The sequence below is a fragment of the Lutra lutra genome, chromosome 1, assembly GCF_902655055.1.
Source record: "Lutra lutra chromosome 1, mLutLut1.2, whole genome shotgun sequence".
NCBI classification, from domain to species: Eukaryota; Metazoa; Chordata; class Mammalia; order Carnivora; family Mustelidae; genus Lutra; species Lutra lutra.
The window spans coordinates 122136660-122154067 of NC_062278.1; the positions used below are offsets into that span (position 1 = coordinate 122136660).

Here is a 17408-nt window from a genome sequence, read left to right on the forward strand (position 1 = left end):
AATAATTTTAGTTGCTGAATATCCATGTCCTCAAGTTAAAAGCTTATTCTAGCACTTTGAGATGGATATAGGAAGATACATCCTTTTTAAAGAATAAACTTGACTAAATACTATTTAACATGTGTGGTGCATTTGTGAAGAAAATTAATAATAAAAATGTAAGGGCAATTTTCATAGTAGTAGTATAATTATTGTAGAAATTAGCATAAATGGAAGCCCAAGGAAATGAGGGGACTCGCCTGATTTTCATAGCTCATTGGTTCCCAAGCTGGTACCTGAGCCAAGATTTTAGATTCCCTCTTGAGCCTCACTTTCTGTTTTATTTTTTAATTTTAAAGATTTTTATTTATTTATTTGATAGAGATCACAAGTAGGCAGAGAGGCAGGCAGAAAGAGAATGGGGGGAAGCAGGCTCCCCGCTGAGCAAAGAGCCCAATGTGGGGCTTGATCCCAGAACCCTGAGATCATGACCTGAGCCGAAGGCACAGGCGTAACCCACTGAGCCACTCAGGCAGCCCTTGCTTTCTGTTTTAGAAAACATAGCTTCTCTCTGACAGAAGAGGAAGTGTTTTTTTGGAGATTCTTCTATCTCTGTAAGAGATACCTTTGTACCTGCTCATTCTTTCAAAATAACAATCTGCCTTTTCTAGTGTTTTTTTTTTTTTTTTTAGGAATGAAAAGGATTCACTTGCAACTAGAGCCTTTTCTTAACATTCACCCTAACATAGAAGCATAGGAAATGAAAAAGGTCATTACTTCTTGTACATTATCTGCTTTTAGAAGAGCCTGTGTCTAAACTATTAGGTGGAAATGTTTTGGTCTCCTTAAGACTTTGGAGATTTTCCTGTCATGTGTTTTCCATTGTTGTCAAGGACCTTTGCTTTTCACACTGGGCATAAATCCTGCACCAGGACTACTAACTCACCCATTAGATTAACTGGCCTCGTGAAATGATTATAGAAATACAGAACGTCTTACAGGGCTTAGTACTACCCTTACATTTTCTGAAGATTTCAGTAACAACTTCAAAATCTAAGTATACCCACAGATGGCAATTTTTGCTTTTGCCAAAACAAAACAGAGAGTTCGTATTTGAGCTAAATTCACCCACGTTGGTGATTTATAGTATGTTTGGTGATACCCTGTGCAACTTAGTTAATTAGGAGCATCTCCAAACTATAGCTGGGCTACTGTGACCATGTTAACTTTACTTCTGACAGAGGGTAATGCAGCAGTAGCTGACAATACAGCTAAATCTTCATGTTCAACTAGCCCATCCTTCTTCCCCATAGTCATATGCCTCGGTAAGATAGATGTTTGTTTTTTGTATGTGTTTTAGATAGTCTCTTAAAGGTTTCACAGAATTTCTAAGTGCCTTTCTCAGGTTGTTGAGGAGGGATAAAGGGACTAGAAGGTACATATATGAATTCTAAATAAATATCCTAAACCAGTTCTTAAAAAATATCCTCAACCATCTCTTCCTTCTCCAACCTTCAGTAATTTTGAAATATATCCTTATCACTTTTTCAAAGTTTTACTACATGTTCTAAAACCATTAAAATGTGAAGGAAAATTAATATACTTTCATTAAACAAGTGGTAAATATTCTCATAGCTTCTAAGAACACTCTTACCAGTGCTGATACTTATTTAAATTAGTATATTTTTATAAATAGCTGAGAAGGAACCTTGAATGTCTTATTATAAAGATGTGTCAGTTTTCTAAGCATTAAAAATCAGCGTGTTTAGGTATATCCCACATAATAGAAACAGAAATAAATCTACTTTGTAGCTATTCAGGTGTTTATATCTCTTCCTTTAAAGTTTTGACATACTGTCATTTCTTTACTTACTGAGATTTTTCTTTTAGTTTCAGAGACAATGGTCAGTGATGTTTTTGTTTAAATCAGAAGCTTAGTAATTACTGTTAATTTCCAGAGTCAACCTTACTTTTTTAAGAGATTTTATTTATTTATTTGACAGACAGAAATCACAAGTAGACAGAGAGGCAGGCGGGGGGGGGGGGGGAAGCAGGCTCCCTGCTGAGCAGAGAGCCTGATTCAGGGCCCGATCCCAGGACCCTGGGATCATGACCTGAGCTGAAGACAGAGGCTCTAACCCACTGAGTCACCCAGGCGCCCTGAGATTAAACTTATTAATGTCATGTCCATTTCTTCCCTTTTTGTCACTGATTTTGTTCACAGCAAAGATAACATTTTTATTTAAGTCTGGAAAGAAACCTCAATATAAGTATTCTTTCTAAAAACAAATAAAATGAAAAGACCAGTGTATAGTCAGATCGAATTAATTAGTGGGTGATTATTCATTACAGCATTTTTAAAAGGTTTGTTCATATAACATAGTTTTTGTCTTTAATAATAGTTCACTAGCTTCTTGAGAGAGGTATGAGAAAAAGTGGTTAGGAGCCATTGCCATTTGAAGAGCAGTCAGAACTCAAATTATGTTTAAGATGACAGGGTAAGCCAGGTTGGAAAAAAATTTGTTTTTCTTTTGTAGGAAAAAAAAAAAAAACCACTCATTCTCTATCCAGAGATATAACCACTGCTGTTTAGTATAGAGATTTCCTTTTAGTATTTTGTTTGGATATGTGTGACTATTTTTACAAAAATAGTATTCTATCCATATTACTTATTGTCTCCTCTTTTAAGTTTAATCTTATATAATGAACATTTCTCCATCAGTGAATATTCCTTACAACACAACTATAAATGGCTATGGTGTGATTACAGCATAATTCAATCATTCTATTGTATTTGAAGATAAAGATACTCAATCCATCTATTTTCTATTATAAATTCTGTCTTTGTAAGTATATCTTTGGGTGTAGCCTCTTGATGTATATATGTAGGATAAATTTCTAGAAGTGCAAATTAGTGGTCCAAAAATGTGGGATGTAGAAATATTTAAGACTTCTGATGTATTGCCAGTTTGTTCCCTGGAAGGGTTATACCAGTATACACTCCCACTAGTAGTACCTGCCTCTTCAAACTTCTCTGATAGTGGGTATTAATCTTATTTTATCATGTTAATTTGATAATCCAAAAAAAAAATCACATTTTAAAAATTTGAACTTCTCCAGTTAGAATCTGAACTTTTAAAACATGCTTACTGGCTAGTTGTAATCTTTTAAAATTACCTGTTGATGTCCTCTGTATCCTTTCAAAATTTGATGTATTTCTTATTGATATATAAGAACTTATATATGATTCAATTCAAAAAGACCAAAAGCTTGGTATAAAATGGCTTTAATAGGACTACTAATAAAAGCTGCTTTCAAATGAACACCCATAGATCCTGAAGCAGTGCTAATAAGCACTTTACCCTCATAGTTTATTATTTGATCTTATCTGATTTTCATTGTAATCCTGAAGTAGATATTTTCATTCTGCAGTTAAGGAACTTGAGATTCAGAAAGGTTGAATGACTTGCCCAAGATCACAGCTAGAGATAGGATTAGATTCCATTCCTGTCTGACTTCAGACTCTGAGTGGTTTTTCTTAATATCACACTTCTCCTGGTACCTAGCTGTTGCTCATACCCTATAACTATCTCTAACGACCCTTTTTTCCCCAGGATTGTTCCAGTGCCCTTTGCATATATATTTTGAATGGAGAAAAATAACTTCATTACTAACAGAATCCACACCATTTTGCAATGTTGCTCAAGAATAAAGCATTTCATACCCTAAGAGAAAAAAGTTCTTAAGCCTGTATTTTTAAATATCATTATATTAAATATAGACCAAGATCTTTTAATCATTTGTTATTGTAATTTACTAATTCCAGATGCATTCTGTGATTTTGTGCTTTTAGTTGCTTTTTTCCGTGTTACAAACCAGGTGCTTGCTTCAGATCCTTTCTTTTAAAGATGACGTATAAACAAACAGGTAAAAAAAGAATAATTAGTGTACTAAATTCTTCTTAACAGAACTTTACAGAGCAGTATGGCAAGGCTTCTTTCAGATCTTAGTATGGACAGGGCTCGCTCCAAGTCCGGGAACAATCTTACCAAATCACTTCTGAACATTTATGAAAAACAACCTCAACATGACCCAATCCCTGCTCATACTTCCATAATGAGCTACCTAAATAAGTTAGAAACAGATCACACTTTTACACATTCGGAGCCACTTTCTGCCGTCAACAATGAGGAGAACATGGAGCCAGATAGACCTTATGAAAGCGTTCTGCCCTCCAAAGGCCCTCAGCATAGTCACACAAGGAACGCGGAGGAAGAAGCAGCCCCTGGGATCGTGTCTCCCCTTTCAAAACAGGATACTGTTGAGGAGAGTGAAATCACAACTCTAATAGACAATGAGTGTACTTTGGATAATACAATTTACATTCCATTTGCTAGAAGCACTTCTAAAAAGAAATCACCGCTATCTACGAGATTATCCCCCCAGCCACAGATCACTGTGGCTTCGCCACAGCTGGTCGGCAACAGCGGACTTGCCTCTGAAAAAGAAAACAAATTGCGTGCACCTGGAGCCTGTTCCTCTTCCAGAAAGGAAGCCGAAGATGCACCTGAGAAACTTCCCGGGACAGCTGATATGGAAGACAAGCAGCTCCTCAAGAAAATAAAGGAAGCCATCTGCAAGATCCCGGCTGCCCCGGAGGAGCCGCCAGGGCTGGCTGTGTGTCCCCGCCCGGGCATGGGTCAGAGCAGCAGCGTTCAAGTGAGGGGGAGTGCTGTCTCCGACCGTAGCTTTTTAAATTCGGACTTGATGTCCGACTGGAGCATGTCTTCTTTTTCAACGTTCACTTCTCGCGATGAACAAGATTTCCGGACCGGCCTGGCAGCCCTGGATGCTAATATTGCCAGACTCCAGAAGTCCTTAAGGATGGGTCTCCTGGAGAAATGAACTCAGAAGAAAAAGGGATGGAGTGCTTCTTTTTAAGAATAGACCTTGGCTACATTGAATGTATATTTTAAATTTCTGTAGAGAAATGATGTTTTTATATTAATTATGTATGATAATTGTATGAATAATAAATTTATTATTGGAATATATTGACATTCTGGAGTTTATACAAACAAGTCATCTTAAGAATTGTTAACAGAGGAGAGTTGTAGATAACTGGGTAAGTATTCTAAGTAATATTTTAGTACCTTGCACTTAGAGGTTTTTTCTTACCCTGTTGGACTAAGGGTCCAGGTCAGAAGGACTCTCTGGTTGTCCTAACAGATGGTAGGAAGGGAGTCTCTGGGTATAATTTACTGTATTCAAACTAGGCTTTCTTTTCTCTTTCAGGATTCCTGTTTGTTTGTTTTTTTTTGTTTGTTTGTTTGTTTGTTTTAAGATTTTATTTATTTACTTGACAGAGAGAGAGATCACAAGTAGGCAAAGAGGCAGTCAGAGAGAGAGAAGGAAGCAGGCTCCCTGCCAAGCAGAGAGCCCGATGCGGGCCTCGATCCCAGGACCCTGGGACCATGACCTGAGCCGAAGGCAGAGGCTTTAACCCACTGAGCCACCCAGGCGCCCTCCTGTTTGTTTTTTAATGGCATTGTGTTTTTATACGGGATGCTCTGTGCTGCAGGCTAGTGTTGTTGGTGAGACATATAAACATTTCTTTTAAGAGAAAAATGCCAGTATCTCCATCTCTTAAAAAACGTGGATTGGTCCAAGAGAATATAGATAACATCCTAAGTTAGCATATGGTTTCTTAAAATGTTGTCATTTTTATTTATTTTTATCCTTCATGGATGTTTAACGCCTATAAAAAGTAAAGTCCAACTGATAAGGAAATGCTAATAGATAAGTCTTAATTTGGGAAATTTGGTTTGTTTTAAATAAATGAGAAATATTTGTTTTTTGTCCTTATTATATTTGAACATAAAGGAGTTTGTACATCTTGCACTGGTTATAATTCTGCCTTTCCGGACTAATTCCTTTTCAGCCCTTGAGCTGAGAATGTTCTCTGTTTTATGAATAATATGAACTAAGCTAGTCTCTGCTTCTCTCTACTAGCAACTCCTTAACTAACTCAGTATCACCTCCGTCCGTGCAAGCAGCACACTGGAGTTGTTAGAAGCCCAAGCAATGTTCTATCACTGATACTTCCTGGTCTCCGGCGCATGTTCCCGCACACTGTTTGGGCAGGCCTCAGCATTAAAGAGTTCTGCCGGCACCAGGACCTCCTCCTCCTCCTCCTGGTTTTTTGTTTGTTTGTTTTTTTTTTTTTTTTTAATTTATTTGACAGAGAGAGAGAGAGATCACAAGTAGGCAGAGAGGCAGGCAGAGAGAGAGGGGGAAGCAGGCTCCCTGCCACGCAGAGAGCCCGATGCGGGGCTCGATCCCAGGACCCTGAGATCACGACCTGAGCTGAAGGCAGAGGCTTTAACCCACTGAGCCACCCAGGCGCCCCCTCCTCCTGGTTTTTAAGTGTTGGTGCTACAACTTCTGAAGGACCCATATATAATCTCTTTGACATGTCGAGATTTTATAGGTAGAGATTTATTAATGTCTAAAAATATTAAATGAACTTTTAGTTTTTGTCATAGAATTGTCCATTAATATTTTAACGTTTCTTCCAGTATTCATAAATTAATTCATTGGTGTATTCGGAGGTAACAGGCCACAATTCTTTAACAGCATAACTTACAAAGTACAGCTCAGAAATATAAAACACAACAAGGAAGAAAACATCGTTCTACTCCTAAATATTCAGTTGTTACTCATATGCAGAAGTAAATTCTTAAGATTATTATATGATAATACAAGAAGAGTATTGTATTTTGCCCTTAACATAGGACGAGCATGCTTTTGTGCAAAGAAAAGTATTGAATGTTTATGGATTCACTTAATTAGGGGTTAACAATGTGATTGAAAAACAAATGAGGGTGCCCCTGGGTGGCTCAGTCAGATAAGCAGCTGCCTTTAGCTCAAGTCCTGATCCCAGGGGATGGAGTCCCTGCATCAGGCTCCTACTCAGTGGGGAGTCTGCTTCTCCCTCTGTCCCTCCCCACCATTCATGCTTTCTCTTTTTGCTCTCTCACTCTCTCTCTGTCTGAAATAAATAAAATCTTTTGGGCGCCTGGGTGGTTTAGTCAGTTAAGTGTCTGCCTTCAGTTCAGGTCATGATCTCAGGGTCCTGGAATGCAGCCCTACTACAGGCTCCCTGCTCAGTGGGGATCCTGCTTCTCCCTCTCCTTCTGCCCCTCCTCCCCATTCGTGCTCTCTCTCTTGTTCTCTCTCTCACTCAAATAAATAGTCTTAAAAAAAAAAAAAAAGAAAAGAAAAACAAATGAGACTGGAAAAGTCCTCAGGATACCTTACCAGGAGCTTACTACTTACTATTTATTTAATATAAGACACACACATGGGATAGAAACATGAAATAATTTGATTAAATCTCAAGGTAGAATATGATTCTAGCAAAAAGGATGGGATAGACAATGAGCTTTACAAAAGTTTAGACTAGAAGGAAGCCTACAAATGGTACAGAAAGACCTAGAAGAGAAGAAACTTCATTCTGATGTTTAAGAACATGTAGGATTTGAATATCCTGCGAATATCCTCACAATATTTACCCGGTAAAGAAAGTATCATCAAAACGTGGGGCTTAAGTAGTATATTAAGAGAATGGTAAGTACACCAACCTGACTACCAGAGGGATCAAGGTTACTACAGTTAACTCTTGAACAACACAGGGGTTAGGGACACCCAACACCCCCTCTATGATTAAAAATCCATGTATAACTTGACTCCTGAGAAACTTAACTACTAATAGCCTGCTGTAATCTAGAATCCTTACTGAATATAAAGGACCTATCTAGCAAGAGGCTTCCATTAAGGTTAAACAATAACCTTGTTGTTTAACCCTTAAACTGTCCCTACTCCCCTTCCCTCAGGGGACTTACTTAAAAACAAGTCCCAGAAACCAGCCCCAGGTAACAAAAGCTCAAATACAAGGGTGGGTCAGGCCAGGTGGAGACATCCGATCAGTGGGGAGATGCATACTGTCTCCTTAGTTACCAAGGAGTATGGGCCTCTCTTTGGGCACCTTTTGGGCCCCAATTCTGACCAAGGTGATAAGCTGGTTCAAATGTCTACTAGGGTAAATTGTAATTCAGTTGGTCACCTAGCATCACTGTGCAGCTTTCTCTGTGTGTTACAATTTCATTGGCTACCTGTGCGTGGCCAGGCCCAACCACATGGCCTTTGCCCTTAAAAGCTAGTCTGGGAAACAGAGAAAGGTCACCCTCTCTGTAAGAGGCGTGGCCCTGGCCGGTCAGTTTGATTCTTGATGCTTGGCATGAAATAAAGCTTTGCTTGACCTTCGCCTTATATCAGTCTTTCACCTTTAATCACGGACCCATTTTGGGGGGGCATAACACTGATAACATAAAGTTGATTAACATTTTTATGTTATATGCATTATTTTTTTTTTTAATTTTTTAATTTTTTTTAAGCATAACAGTATTCATTATTTTTGCACCACACCCAGTGCTCCATGCAATCCGTGCCCTCTACAATACCCACCACCTGGTGCCCCCAACCTCCCACCCCCCACCCCTTCAAAATTCTCAGATCGTTTTTCAGAGTCCATAGTCTCTCATGGTTCACCTCCCCTTCCAATTTCCCTCAACTCCCTTCTCCTCTCCATCTCCCCTTGTCCTCCATGCTATTTGTTATGCTCCACAAATAAGTGAAACCATATGATAATTGACTCTCTCTGCTTGACTTATTTCACTCAGCATAATCTCTTCCAGTCCCGTCCATGTTGCTACAAAACTTGTGGATTCATCCTTTCTTTCTTTTTTTTTTTTTTTTTTTTTTTTTTTACAGCTTTATAAACATATATTTTTATCCCCAGGGGTACAGGTCTGCGAATCGCCAGGTTTACACACTTCACAACACTCACCATAGCACATACCCTCCCCGATATCCATAACCCCACCCCCTCTCCCAACCCCCTCCCCCCATCAACCCTCAGTTTGTTTTGTGAGATTAAGAGTCACTTATGGTTTGTCTCCCTCCCAATCCCATCTTGTTTCATTTACTCTTCTCCTACCCCCTCGACTCCCCATGTTGCATCTCCTCTCCCTCATATCAGGGAGATCATATGATAGTTGTCTTTCTCCGATTGACTTATTTCGCTAAGCATGATACCCTCTAGTTCCATCCACGTCGTCGCAAATGGCAAGATTTCATTTCTTTTGATGGCTGCATAGTATTCCATTGTGTATATATACCACATCTTCTTTATCCATTCGTCTGTAGATGGACATCTAGGTTCTTTCCATAGTTTGGCTATTGTAGACATTGCTGCTATAAACATTCGGGTGCACGTGCCCCTTCGGATCACTATGTTTGTATCTTTAGGGTAAATACCCAGGAGTGCAATTGCTGGGTCATAGGGTAGTTCTATTTTCAACATTTTGAGGAACCTCCATGCTGTTTTCCAGAGTGGTTGCACCAGCTTGCATTCCCACCAACAGTGTAGGAGGGTTCCCCTTTCTCCGCATCCTCGCCAGCATCTGTCATTTCCTGACTTGTTAATTTTAGCCATTCTGACTGGTGTGAGGTGATATCTCATGGTGGTTTTGATTTGTATTTCCCTGATGCCGAGTGATATGGAGCACTTTTTCATGTGTCTGTTGGCCATCTGGATGTCTTCTTTGCAGAAATGTCTGTTCATGTCCTCTGCCCATTTCTTGATTGGATTATTTGTTCTTTGGGTGTTGAGTTTGCTAAGTTCTTTATAGATTTTGGACACTAGCCCTTTATCTGATATGTCATTTGCAAATATCTTCTCCCATTCTGTCAGTTGTCTTTTGGTTTTGTTCACTGTTTCCTTTGCTGTGCAAAAGCTTTTGATCTTGATAAAATCCCAAAAGTTCATTTTTGCCTTTGCTTCCCTTGCCTTTGGTGATGTTCCTAGGAAGATGTTGCTGCGGCTGACGTCGAAGAGGTTGCTGCCTGTGTTCTCCTCGAGGATTTTGATGGATTCCTTTCTCACGTTGAGATCCTTCATCCATTTTGAGTCTATTTTCGTGTGTGGTGTAAGGAAATGATCCAATTTCATTTTTCTGCATGTGGCTGTCCAATTTTCCCAACACCATTTATTGAAGAGGCTGTCTTTGTTCCATTGGACATTCTTTCCTGCTTTGTCGAAGATGAGTTGACCATAGAGTTGAGGGTCCATTTCTGGGCTCTCTATTCTGTTCCATTGATCTATGTGTCTGTTTTTGTGCCAGTACCATGCTGTCTTGATGATGACAGCTTTGTAATATAGCTTGAAGTCCGGAATTGTGATGCCACCAACTTTGGCTTTCTTTTTCAATATTCCTTTGGCTATTCGAGGTCTTTTCTGGTTCCATATAAATTTTAGGATTATTTGTTCCATTTCTTTGAAAAAAATGGATGGTATTTTGATAGGAATTGCATTAAATGTGTAGATTGCTTTAGGTAGCATAGACATTTTCACAATATTTATTCTTCCAATCCAGGAGCATGGAACATTTTTCCATTTCTTTGTGTCTTCCTCAATTTCTTTCATGAGTACTTTATAGTTTTCTGAGTATAGATTCTTAGTCTCTTTGGTTAGGTTTATTCCTAGGTATCTTATAGTTTTGGGTGCAATTGTAAATGGGATGGACTCCTTAATTTCTCTTTCTTCTGTCTTGTTGTTGGTGTAGAGAAATGCAACTGATTTCTGTGCATTGATTTTATATCCTGACACTTTACTGAATTCCTGTACAAGTTCTAGCAGTTTTGGAGTGGAGTCTTTTGGGTTTTCCACATAGAGTATCATATCATCTGCGAAGAGTGATAGTTTGACTTCTTCTTTGCCGATTTGGATGCCTTTAATTTCCTTTTGTTGTCTGATTGCTGAGGCTAGGACTTCTAGTACTATGTTGAATAGCAGTGGTGATAACGGACATCCCTGCCGTGTTCCTGACCTTAGCGGAAAAGCTTTCAGTTTTTCTCCATTGAGAATGATATTTGCGGTGGGTTTTTCATAGATGGCTTTGATAATATTGAGGTATGTGCCGTCTATCCCTACACTTTGAAGAGTTTTGATCAGGAAGGGATGCTGTACTTTGTCAAATGCTTTTTCAGCATCTATGGAGAGTATCATATGGTTCTTGTTCTTTCTTTTATTAATGTGTTGTATCACATTGATTGATTTGCGGATGTTGAACCAGCCTTGCAGCCCTGGAATAAATCCCACTTGGTCGTGGTGAATAATCCTTTTAACGTACTGTTGAATCCTATTGGCTAGTATTTTGGCGAGAATTTTTGCATCTGTGTTCATCAAGGATATTGGTCTGTAGTTCTCTTTTTTGTTGGGATCCTTGTCTGGTTTTGGGATCAAGGTGATGCTGGCCTCATAAAATGAGTTTGGAAGTTTTCCTTCTATTGCTATTTTTTGGAACAGTTTCAGGAGAATAGGAATTAGTTCTTCTTTAAATGTTTGGTAGAATTCCCCCGGGAAGCCGTCTGGCCCTGGGCTTTTGTTTGTTTGGAGATTTTTGATGACTGTTTCAATCTCCTTACTGGTTATGGGTCTGTTCAGGCTTTCTATTTCTTCCTGGTTCAGTTGTGGTAGTTTATATGTCTCTAGGAATGCATCCATTTCTTCCAGATTGTCCAATTTGTTGGCGTAGAGTTGCTCATAGTATGTTCTTATAATTGTCTGTATTTCTTTGGTGTTCGTTGTGATCTCTCCTCTTTCATTCATGATTTTATTTATTTGGGTCCTCTCTCTTTTCTTTTTGATAAGTCTGGCCAGGGGTTTATCAATCTTATTAATTCTTTCAAAGAACCAGCTCCTAGTTTCGTTGATTTGTTCTATTGTTTTTTTGGTTTCTATTTCATTGATTTCTGCTCTGATCTTTATGATTTCTCTTCTCCTGCTGGGTTTAGGGTTTCTTTCTTGTTCTTTCTCCAGCTCCTTTAGGTGTAGGGTTAGGTTGTGTACCTGAGACCTTTCTTGTTTCTTGAGAAAGGCTTGTACCGCTATATATTTTCCTCTCAGGACTGCCTTTGTTGTGTCCCACAGATTCTGAACTGTTGTGTTTTCATTATCATTTGTTTCCATAATTTTTTTCAATTCTTCTTTGATTTCCTGGTTGACCCATTCATTCTTTAGAAGGATGCTGTTTAGTCTCCATGTATTTGGGTTCTTTCCAAATTTCCTCTTGTTATTGAGTTCTAGCTTTAGAGCATTGTGGTCTGAAAATATGCAGGGAATGATCCCAATCTTTTGATACCGGTTGAGACTTGATTTAGGACCAAGAATGTGATCTATTCTGGAGAACGTTCCATGTGCACTAGAGAAGAATGTGTATTCTGTTGCTTTGGGATGAAATGTTCTGAATATATCTGTGATGTCCATCTGGTCCAGTGTGTCATTTAAGGCCTTGATTTCCTTGTTGATCTTTTGCTTGGATGATCTGTCCATTTCAGTTAGGGGAGTGTTAAAATCCCCTACTATGATTGTATTCTTGTCGATGTGTTTCTTTGATTTTGTTATTAATTGGTTTATATAGTTGGCTGCTCCCACGTTAGGGGCATAGATATTTAAAATTGTTAGATCTTCTTGTTGGACAGTTCCTTTGAGTATGATATAGTGTCCTTCCTCATCTCTTATTATAATCTTTGGCTTAAAATCTAATTGATCTGATATAAGGATTGCCACTCCTGCTTTCTTCTGATGTCCATTAGCATGGTAAATTCTTTTCCACCCCCTCACTTTAAACCTGGAGGTGTCTTCGGGTGTAAGATGAGTTTCTTGTAGGCAACATATAGATGGTTTTTGTTTTTTTATCCATTCTGATACCCTGTGTCTTTTGATTGGGGCATTTAGCCCATTAACATTCAGGGTAAGTATTGAGAGATATGAATTTAGTGCCATTGTATTGCCTGTAAGGTGACTGTTATTGTATATTGTCTCTGTTTCTTTCTGATCTACTACTTTGAGGGTCTCTCTTTGCTTAGAGGACCCCTTTCAATATTTCCTGTAGAGCTGGTTTGGTATTTGCAAATTCTTTCAGTTTTTGTTTGTCCTGGAAGCTTTTAATCTCTCCGTCTATTTTCAATGATAGCCTAGCTGGATATAGTATTCTTGGCTGCATGTTTTTCTCATTTAGTACTCTGAATATATCATGCCAGCTCTTTCTGGCCTGCCAGGTCTCTGTGGATAAGTCTGCTGCCAATCTAATATTTTTACCATTGTACGTTACAGACTTCTTTTCCCGGGCTGCTTTCAGGATCTTTTCTTTGTCACTAAGACTTGTCAATTTTACTATTAGGTGACGGGGTGTAGACCTATTCTTATTGATTTTGAGGGGGGTTCTCTGAACCTCCTGGATTTTGATGCTTGTTCCCTTTGCCATATTGGGGAAATTCTCTCCAATAATTCTCTCCAATATACCTTCTGCTCCCCTCTCTGTTTCCTCTTCTTCTGGAATCCCAATTATTCTAATGTTGTTTCGTCTTATGGTGTCACTTATCTCTCGAATTCTCCCCTCGTGGTCCAGTAGCTGTTTGTCCCTCTTTTGCTCAGCTTCTTTATTCTCTGTCATTTGGTCTTCTATATCGCTAATTCTTTCTTCTGCCTCATTTATCCTAGCAGTGAGAGCCTCCATTTTTGATTGCACCTCATTAATAGCTTTTTTGATTTCAACTTGGTTAGATTTTAGTTCTTTTATTTCTCCAGAAAGGGCTTTTATATCTCCCGAGAGGGTTGCTTTAATATCTTCCATGCCTTTTTCAAGCCCGGCTAGAACCTTGAGAATCATCATTCTGAACTCTATATCTGACATATTACCAATGTCTGTATTGATTAGGTCCCTAGCCTTTGGTATTGCCTCTTGTTCTTTTTTTTGTTGTGAAGTTTTCCGCCTTGTCATTTTGTCCAGATAAGAGTTTATGAAGGAGCAAGTAAAATACTAAAAGGGTGGCAACAACCCGAGGAAAATATGCTTTAGCCAAATCAGAAGAGATCCTGAATTGTGAGGGGGGAGAAAGGGGATAAAAAGGGGTTCAGAAAGAAAGAAAAAAAAAACTATTAAAAAAAAAGAAAGCCGATAAAAAAAAATATATAAAAAGAGGAAAAAAATATATATATATTAGATAAACTATTTAAAAAACGTTAAAAAAAGAAAACGGTAAAAGTTAAAAAAAATTTAGCAGAAGAAGAGAAAAAGAAAAAAAATTGAAAAAGAAAAAAAAATTAAATTAACTGCAAGGCTAAAAAATCATGGGGAGAAAGCCATGAGTTCCGTGCTTTGCTTTCTTCTCCTCTGGAATTCCGCCGCTCTCCTTGGTCGGTGAACTTGGTCCTGGCTGGGTTTCCCGTAGATCTTCTGGGGGAGGGGCCCGTTGTAGTGATTCTCAAGCGTCTTTGCCCCAGGCGGAGTTGCACCGCCCTTACCCGGGGCCGCGCTGAGTCATCCGCTCGGGTTCGCTTTCGGGAGCTTTTGTTCCCTGAGCGCTTTCCGTAGAGTCCGGAGGACGGGAATAAAGATGGCGGCCTCCCGGTCTCCGGCCCGGAGGAGCTGAGAGCCCGGGGCCCCACTCCTCAGTGCGCCCTCAGAGAACAGTGCCAAATGACTCTCGTCACCCTGGCCTCCGGCCGCGCTCCGAGCTGACCGAGCCTGCGACCGGTTCAAGGCAACCCTGAGCTGAGAGTCACTCCTCGGCTCTGTCTCTGCAGCCGGCTTCCCCGTTCTAATACCGGTAAGCTCTGCGACACTGAGACACCCCCGATCCTTCTGCGACCCTGCGGGATCTGAGGCCGCGCTGACCCCGCCTGGGCTTCACCCCAGTTAAGCCTCTGGAGCGATGTCCCTCAGCGGAACAGACTTTTAAAAGTCCTGATTTTGCTCCGTTGCTCCGCCGCTCGCCGGGAGCCGGCCCCTCCCCCCGCGGTCTATCTTCCCGTCGCTTTGGATTCACTTCTCCGCCAGTCCTACCTTGCAGAAAGTGGTTGATTTTCTGTTTCTGGAATTGCTGTTCTTCTTCTCTTCAATCTCCCGTTGGATTTGTAGGTGTTTGCAATCTTTAGATAAGCTATTTAGCTGATCTCCCGCTACCCGAAGTAGTCTCAGCCTGCTACTTCTCCGCCATCTTGACTCCTCCTGTTATATGCATTATTATACTGTATTCTTAGACTAAGCTAGAAAAAATGCAAAGAAAATCACATGGACTAGAAAATATATTCACAATGAGATATTATATTTACCAGAAAATCATGTATAAGTTGATCTGCACAGTTTAAACCTATATTCAAGGGTCAACTGTATATGATAATGGTAGCAGTAGATGATGAGCACAATTAGAAGAGTTAGGGACAGACTAGAATGTCCTGAGCTCCAGGCTGAGGAGTAACCATTAACCATGAAGTCTTAAATGTTTGGGTATATTTGGTGGTGATGGTTTGTTTTTAATTGAGGACCACCAGATAAAACTGGGTGTTCTCAAAGTTGCATAGAGTGATTGTACACAAAGAGTAGAGGTGGGGGAGGCTGAAAACCTCCTGGAAAGCTGTGGCAGTAGACCAGACAAATTGACAAGCCTTTGGCAATAAAGGTGAAAAAGGAAAAACAAACAGAAAATTTTTCAATAGGCTTGGTGACTTAACAGAAAATGAAAGAGAGAAATCAAAGATGACTCCAAGTTCTTCAATTTGATCAGTTTAAGTCACACTGAGCAACATCTCAAATGAAAAAGTTCGTGGTCAAGTTCCAAGTCTTGATAACAGTACTGATAATGGAAGAGTGGGATAAAAAGGAGAGAAAGTATGCCTGTTCTCAGTAGTCCTCTTTAGATCCTCATGCAAGAAGTTAGTGTAACTGCCTCTTCATAGTCTCAGAAGGGTCAGTCTGGCTCCAAATCCCAGCCTCTTCACAAAGCCATTTCAGATGTTCCAGAGTGTGAAAAGCAAAGTAGTGGAGTATCCCCCAGCCTCTTGACAGAGTGAACTCAGCGTCTCCTTGATAAATATTGGGTGTAGGATGGGAAAGAATTGTCCTCAAGCATTTTGTCACTGTTCTGTCCTGTCTTGGATTAGTGTAGGTAATGTACAAACGTCACAATGGATTTGGTATTTGTGATGAAAATACCAAAGAAAATACCAAAATACCAAAGATGGTTCTGTGACCAAGTTTAGAGATCCTAAGGGATAAAAAAACTCAAGAAGTACTTCGTACACATTCTTCCTTTATTCCCCCTTGGAGTTGAGTTAATCTTGCAAAAATCTTTTCTTTTCACTAATGACATTTATGTCAAGTGCCTTAAAATTCATAAAGGCTGCCTCAACCCCTTGGAAAGGAGGGCAGAATTGCAATGCCCAGTTAGATAGAAAGGGCACGTGGCCAAGTCACAATTTACCAAGTATTTACTCCTCACATTGTGGGGCGACCTCTTCAGCTAAAGATTCCTTCATTCAATGAATAAATGAAATGAAAGCTCTAATATTTGCCAGGTACTGTTCTGGGCTCTGAGAATACAACAGTAAATACGATCTTCTCTGCCCTCGAGGAGCTTACATTATAGTGGGACACAAGAAAAGGAACGTGAGTGTTAAGTACTGTGAAGGAAAAAAATGGAAAGAGGCCAAAGATGACAGAATTGACTTAAGTTTCCATTATTTAATTAAGAAGCCCCTTCTCAAAAATTATGTTTAGCAATCTAGAATTTAAGCATGTCACCAGATAAAGCTGGATTTGATTTGTGAGCTAACACTCCCTTAATCATGTTTTAGATCTGTTAACTCTCAGTTTCCTTCTGCTCAGAATTGCTTAAATTTGCCTTATATTTTGATGTTGTAGTATACCACTTGTAGAGAACTGGGCACATTTTTTTTTTTTAAAGCAGCTGGCCTGAACAGGACCTTCCTGAGAATTATCAGAGATGGTAAGATGTTAGGGACTTCTTTTTTTTTTTTTTTTAAGATTTTATTTATTTATTTATTTGACAGAGATCACAAGTAGGCAGAGAGGCAGGCAGAGAGAGAGAGACGGAAGCAGGCTCCCTGCTGAGCAGAGAATCCGATGTGGGGCTTGATCCCAGGACCCTGGGATCATGACAGGAGCGGAAGGCAGAGGCTGTAACCCACTGAGCCACCCAGGCGCCCTGATGTTAGGTATTTATAAAGGGCTTAAGTTGAGTTTTTGAAGGGACTTTAATAAAAGTCATCTATCTCATTATAACCAAAGAGGGAATCCATTCTACAGTGATACCTGCAACTGGTAGGATCTCAAGTGCACCATATGTATTCCTTTTGCCTGGACCACCCTTTCATTCCTCTGGACCTATTACTCATTTTTCAAACCCATGGAACTACTACTGTACTTTGTATATGCCTCTGTTGATGCATTTATCTGTTTCCATGTCAACCTCTCCTACCCTGTATGCTGCTTGCTTTTTTTTTT

General features: G+C 39.6%; 1 protein-coding gene across 2 annotated transcripts in view; it reads left to right on the plus strand.

The window, feature by feature from the left end:
• Positions 1-16180, plus strand: part of CCDC14 (coiled-coil domain containing 14) — a 56701-nt gene extending 40521 nt beyond the window's left edge. The window contains exon 13 of one of the 2 annotated variants that reach the window (XM_047735167.1): positions 3948-5029. In XM_047735167.1, the coding sequence (XP_047591123.1) occupies positions 3948-4884 (937 nt within the window). In that variant the 3' untranslated portion in view covers positions 4885-5029. Of the gene's footprint in view, positions 1-3947; positions 5030-16050 lie in introns of those variants that run through there. The other variant, XM_047735172.1, reaches the window with a different exon arrangement.
• The last annotated feature ends 1228 nt before the right edge of the window (positions 16181-17408 follow it).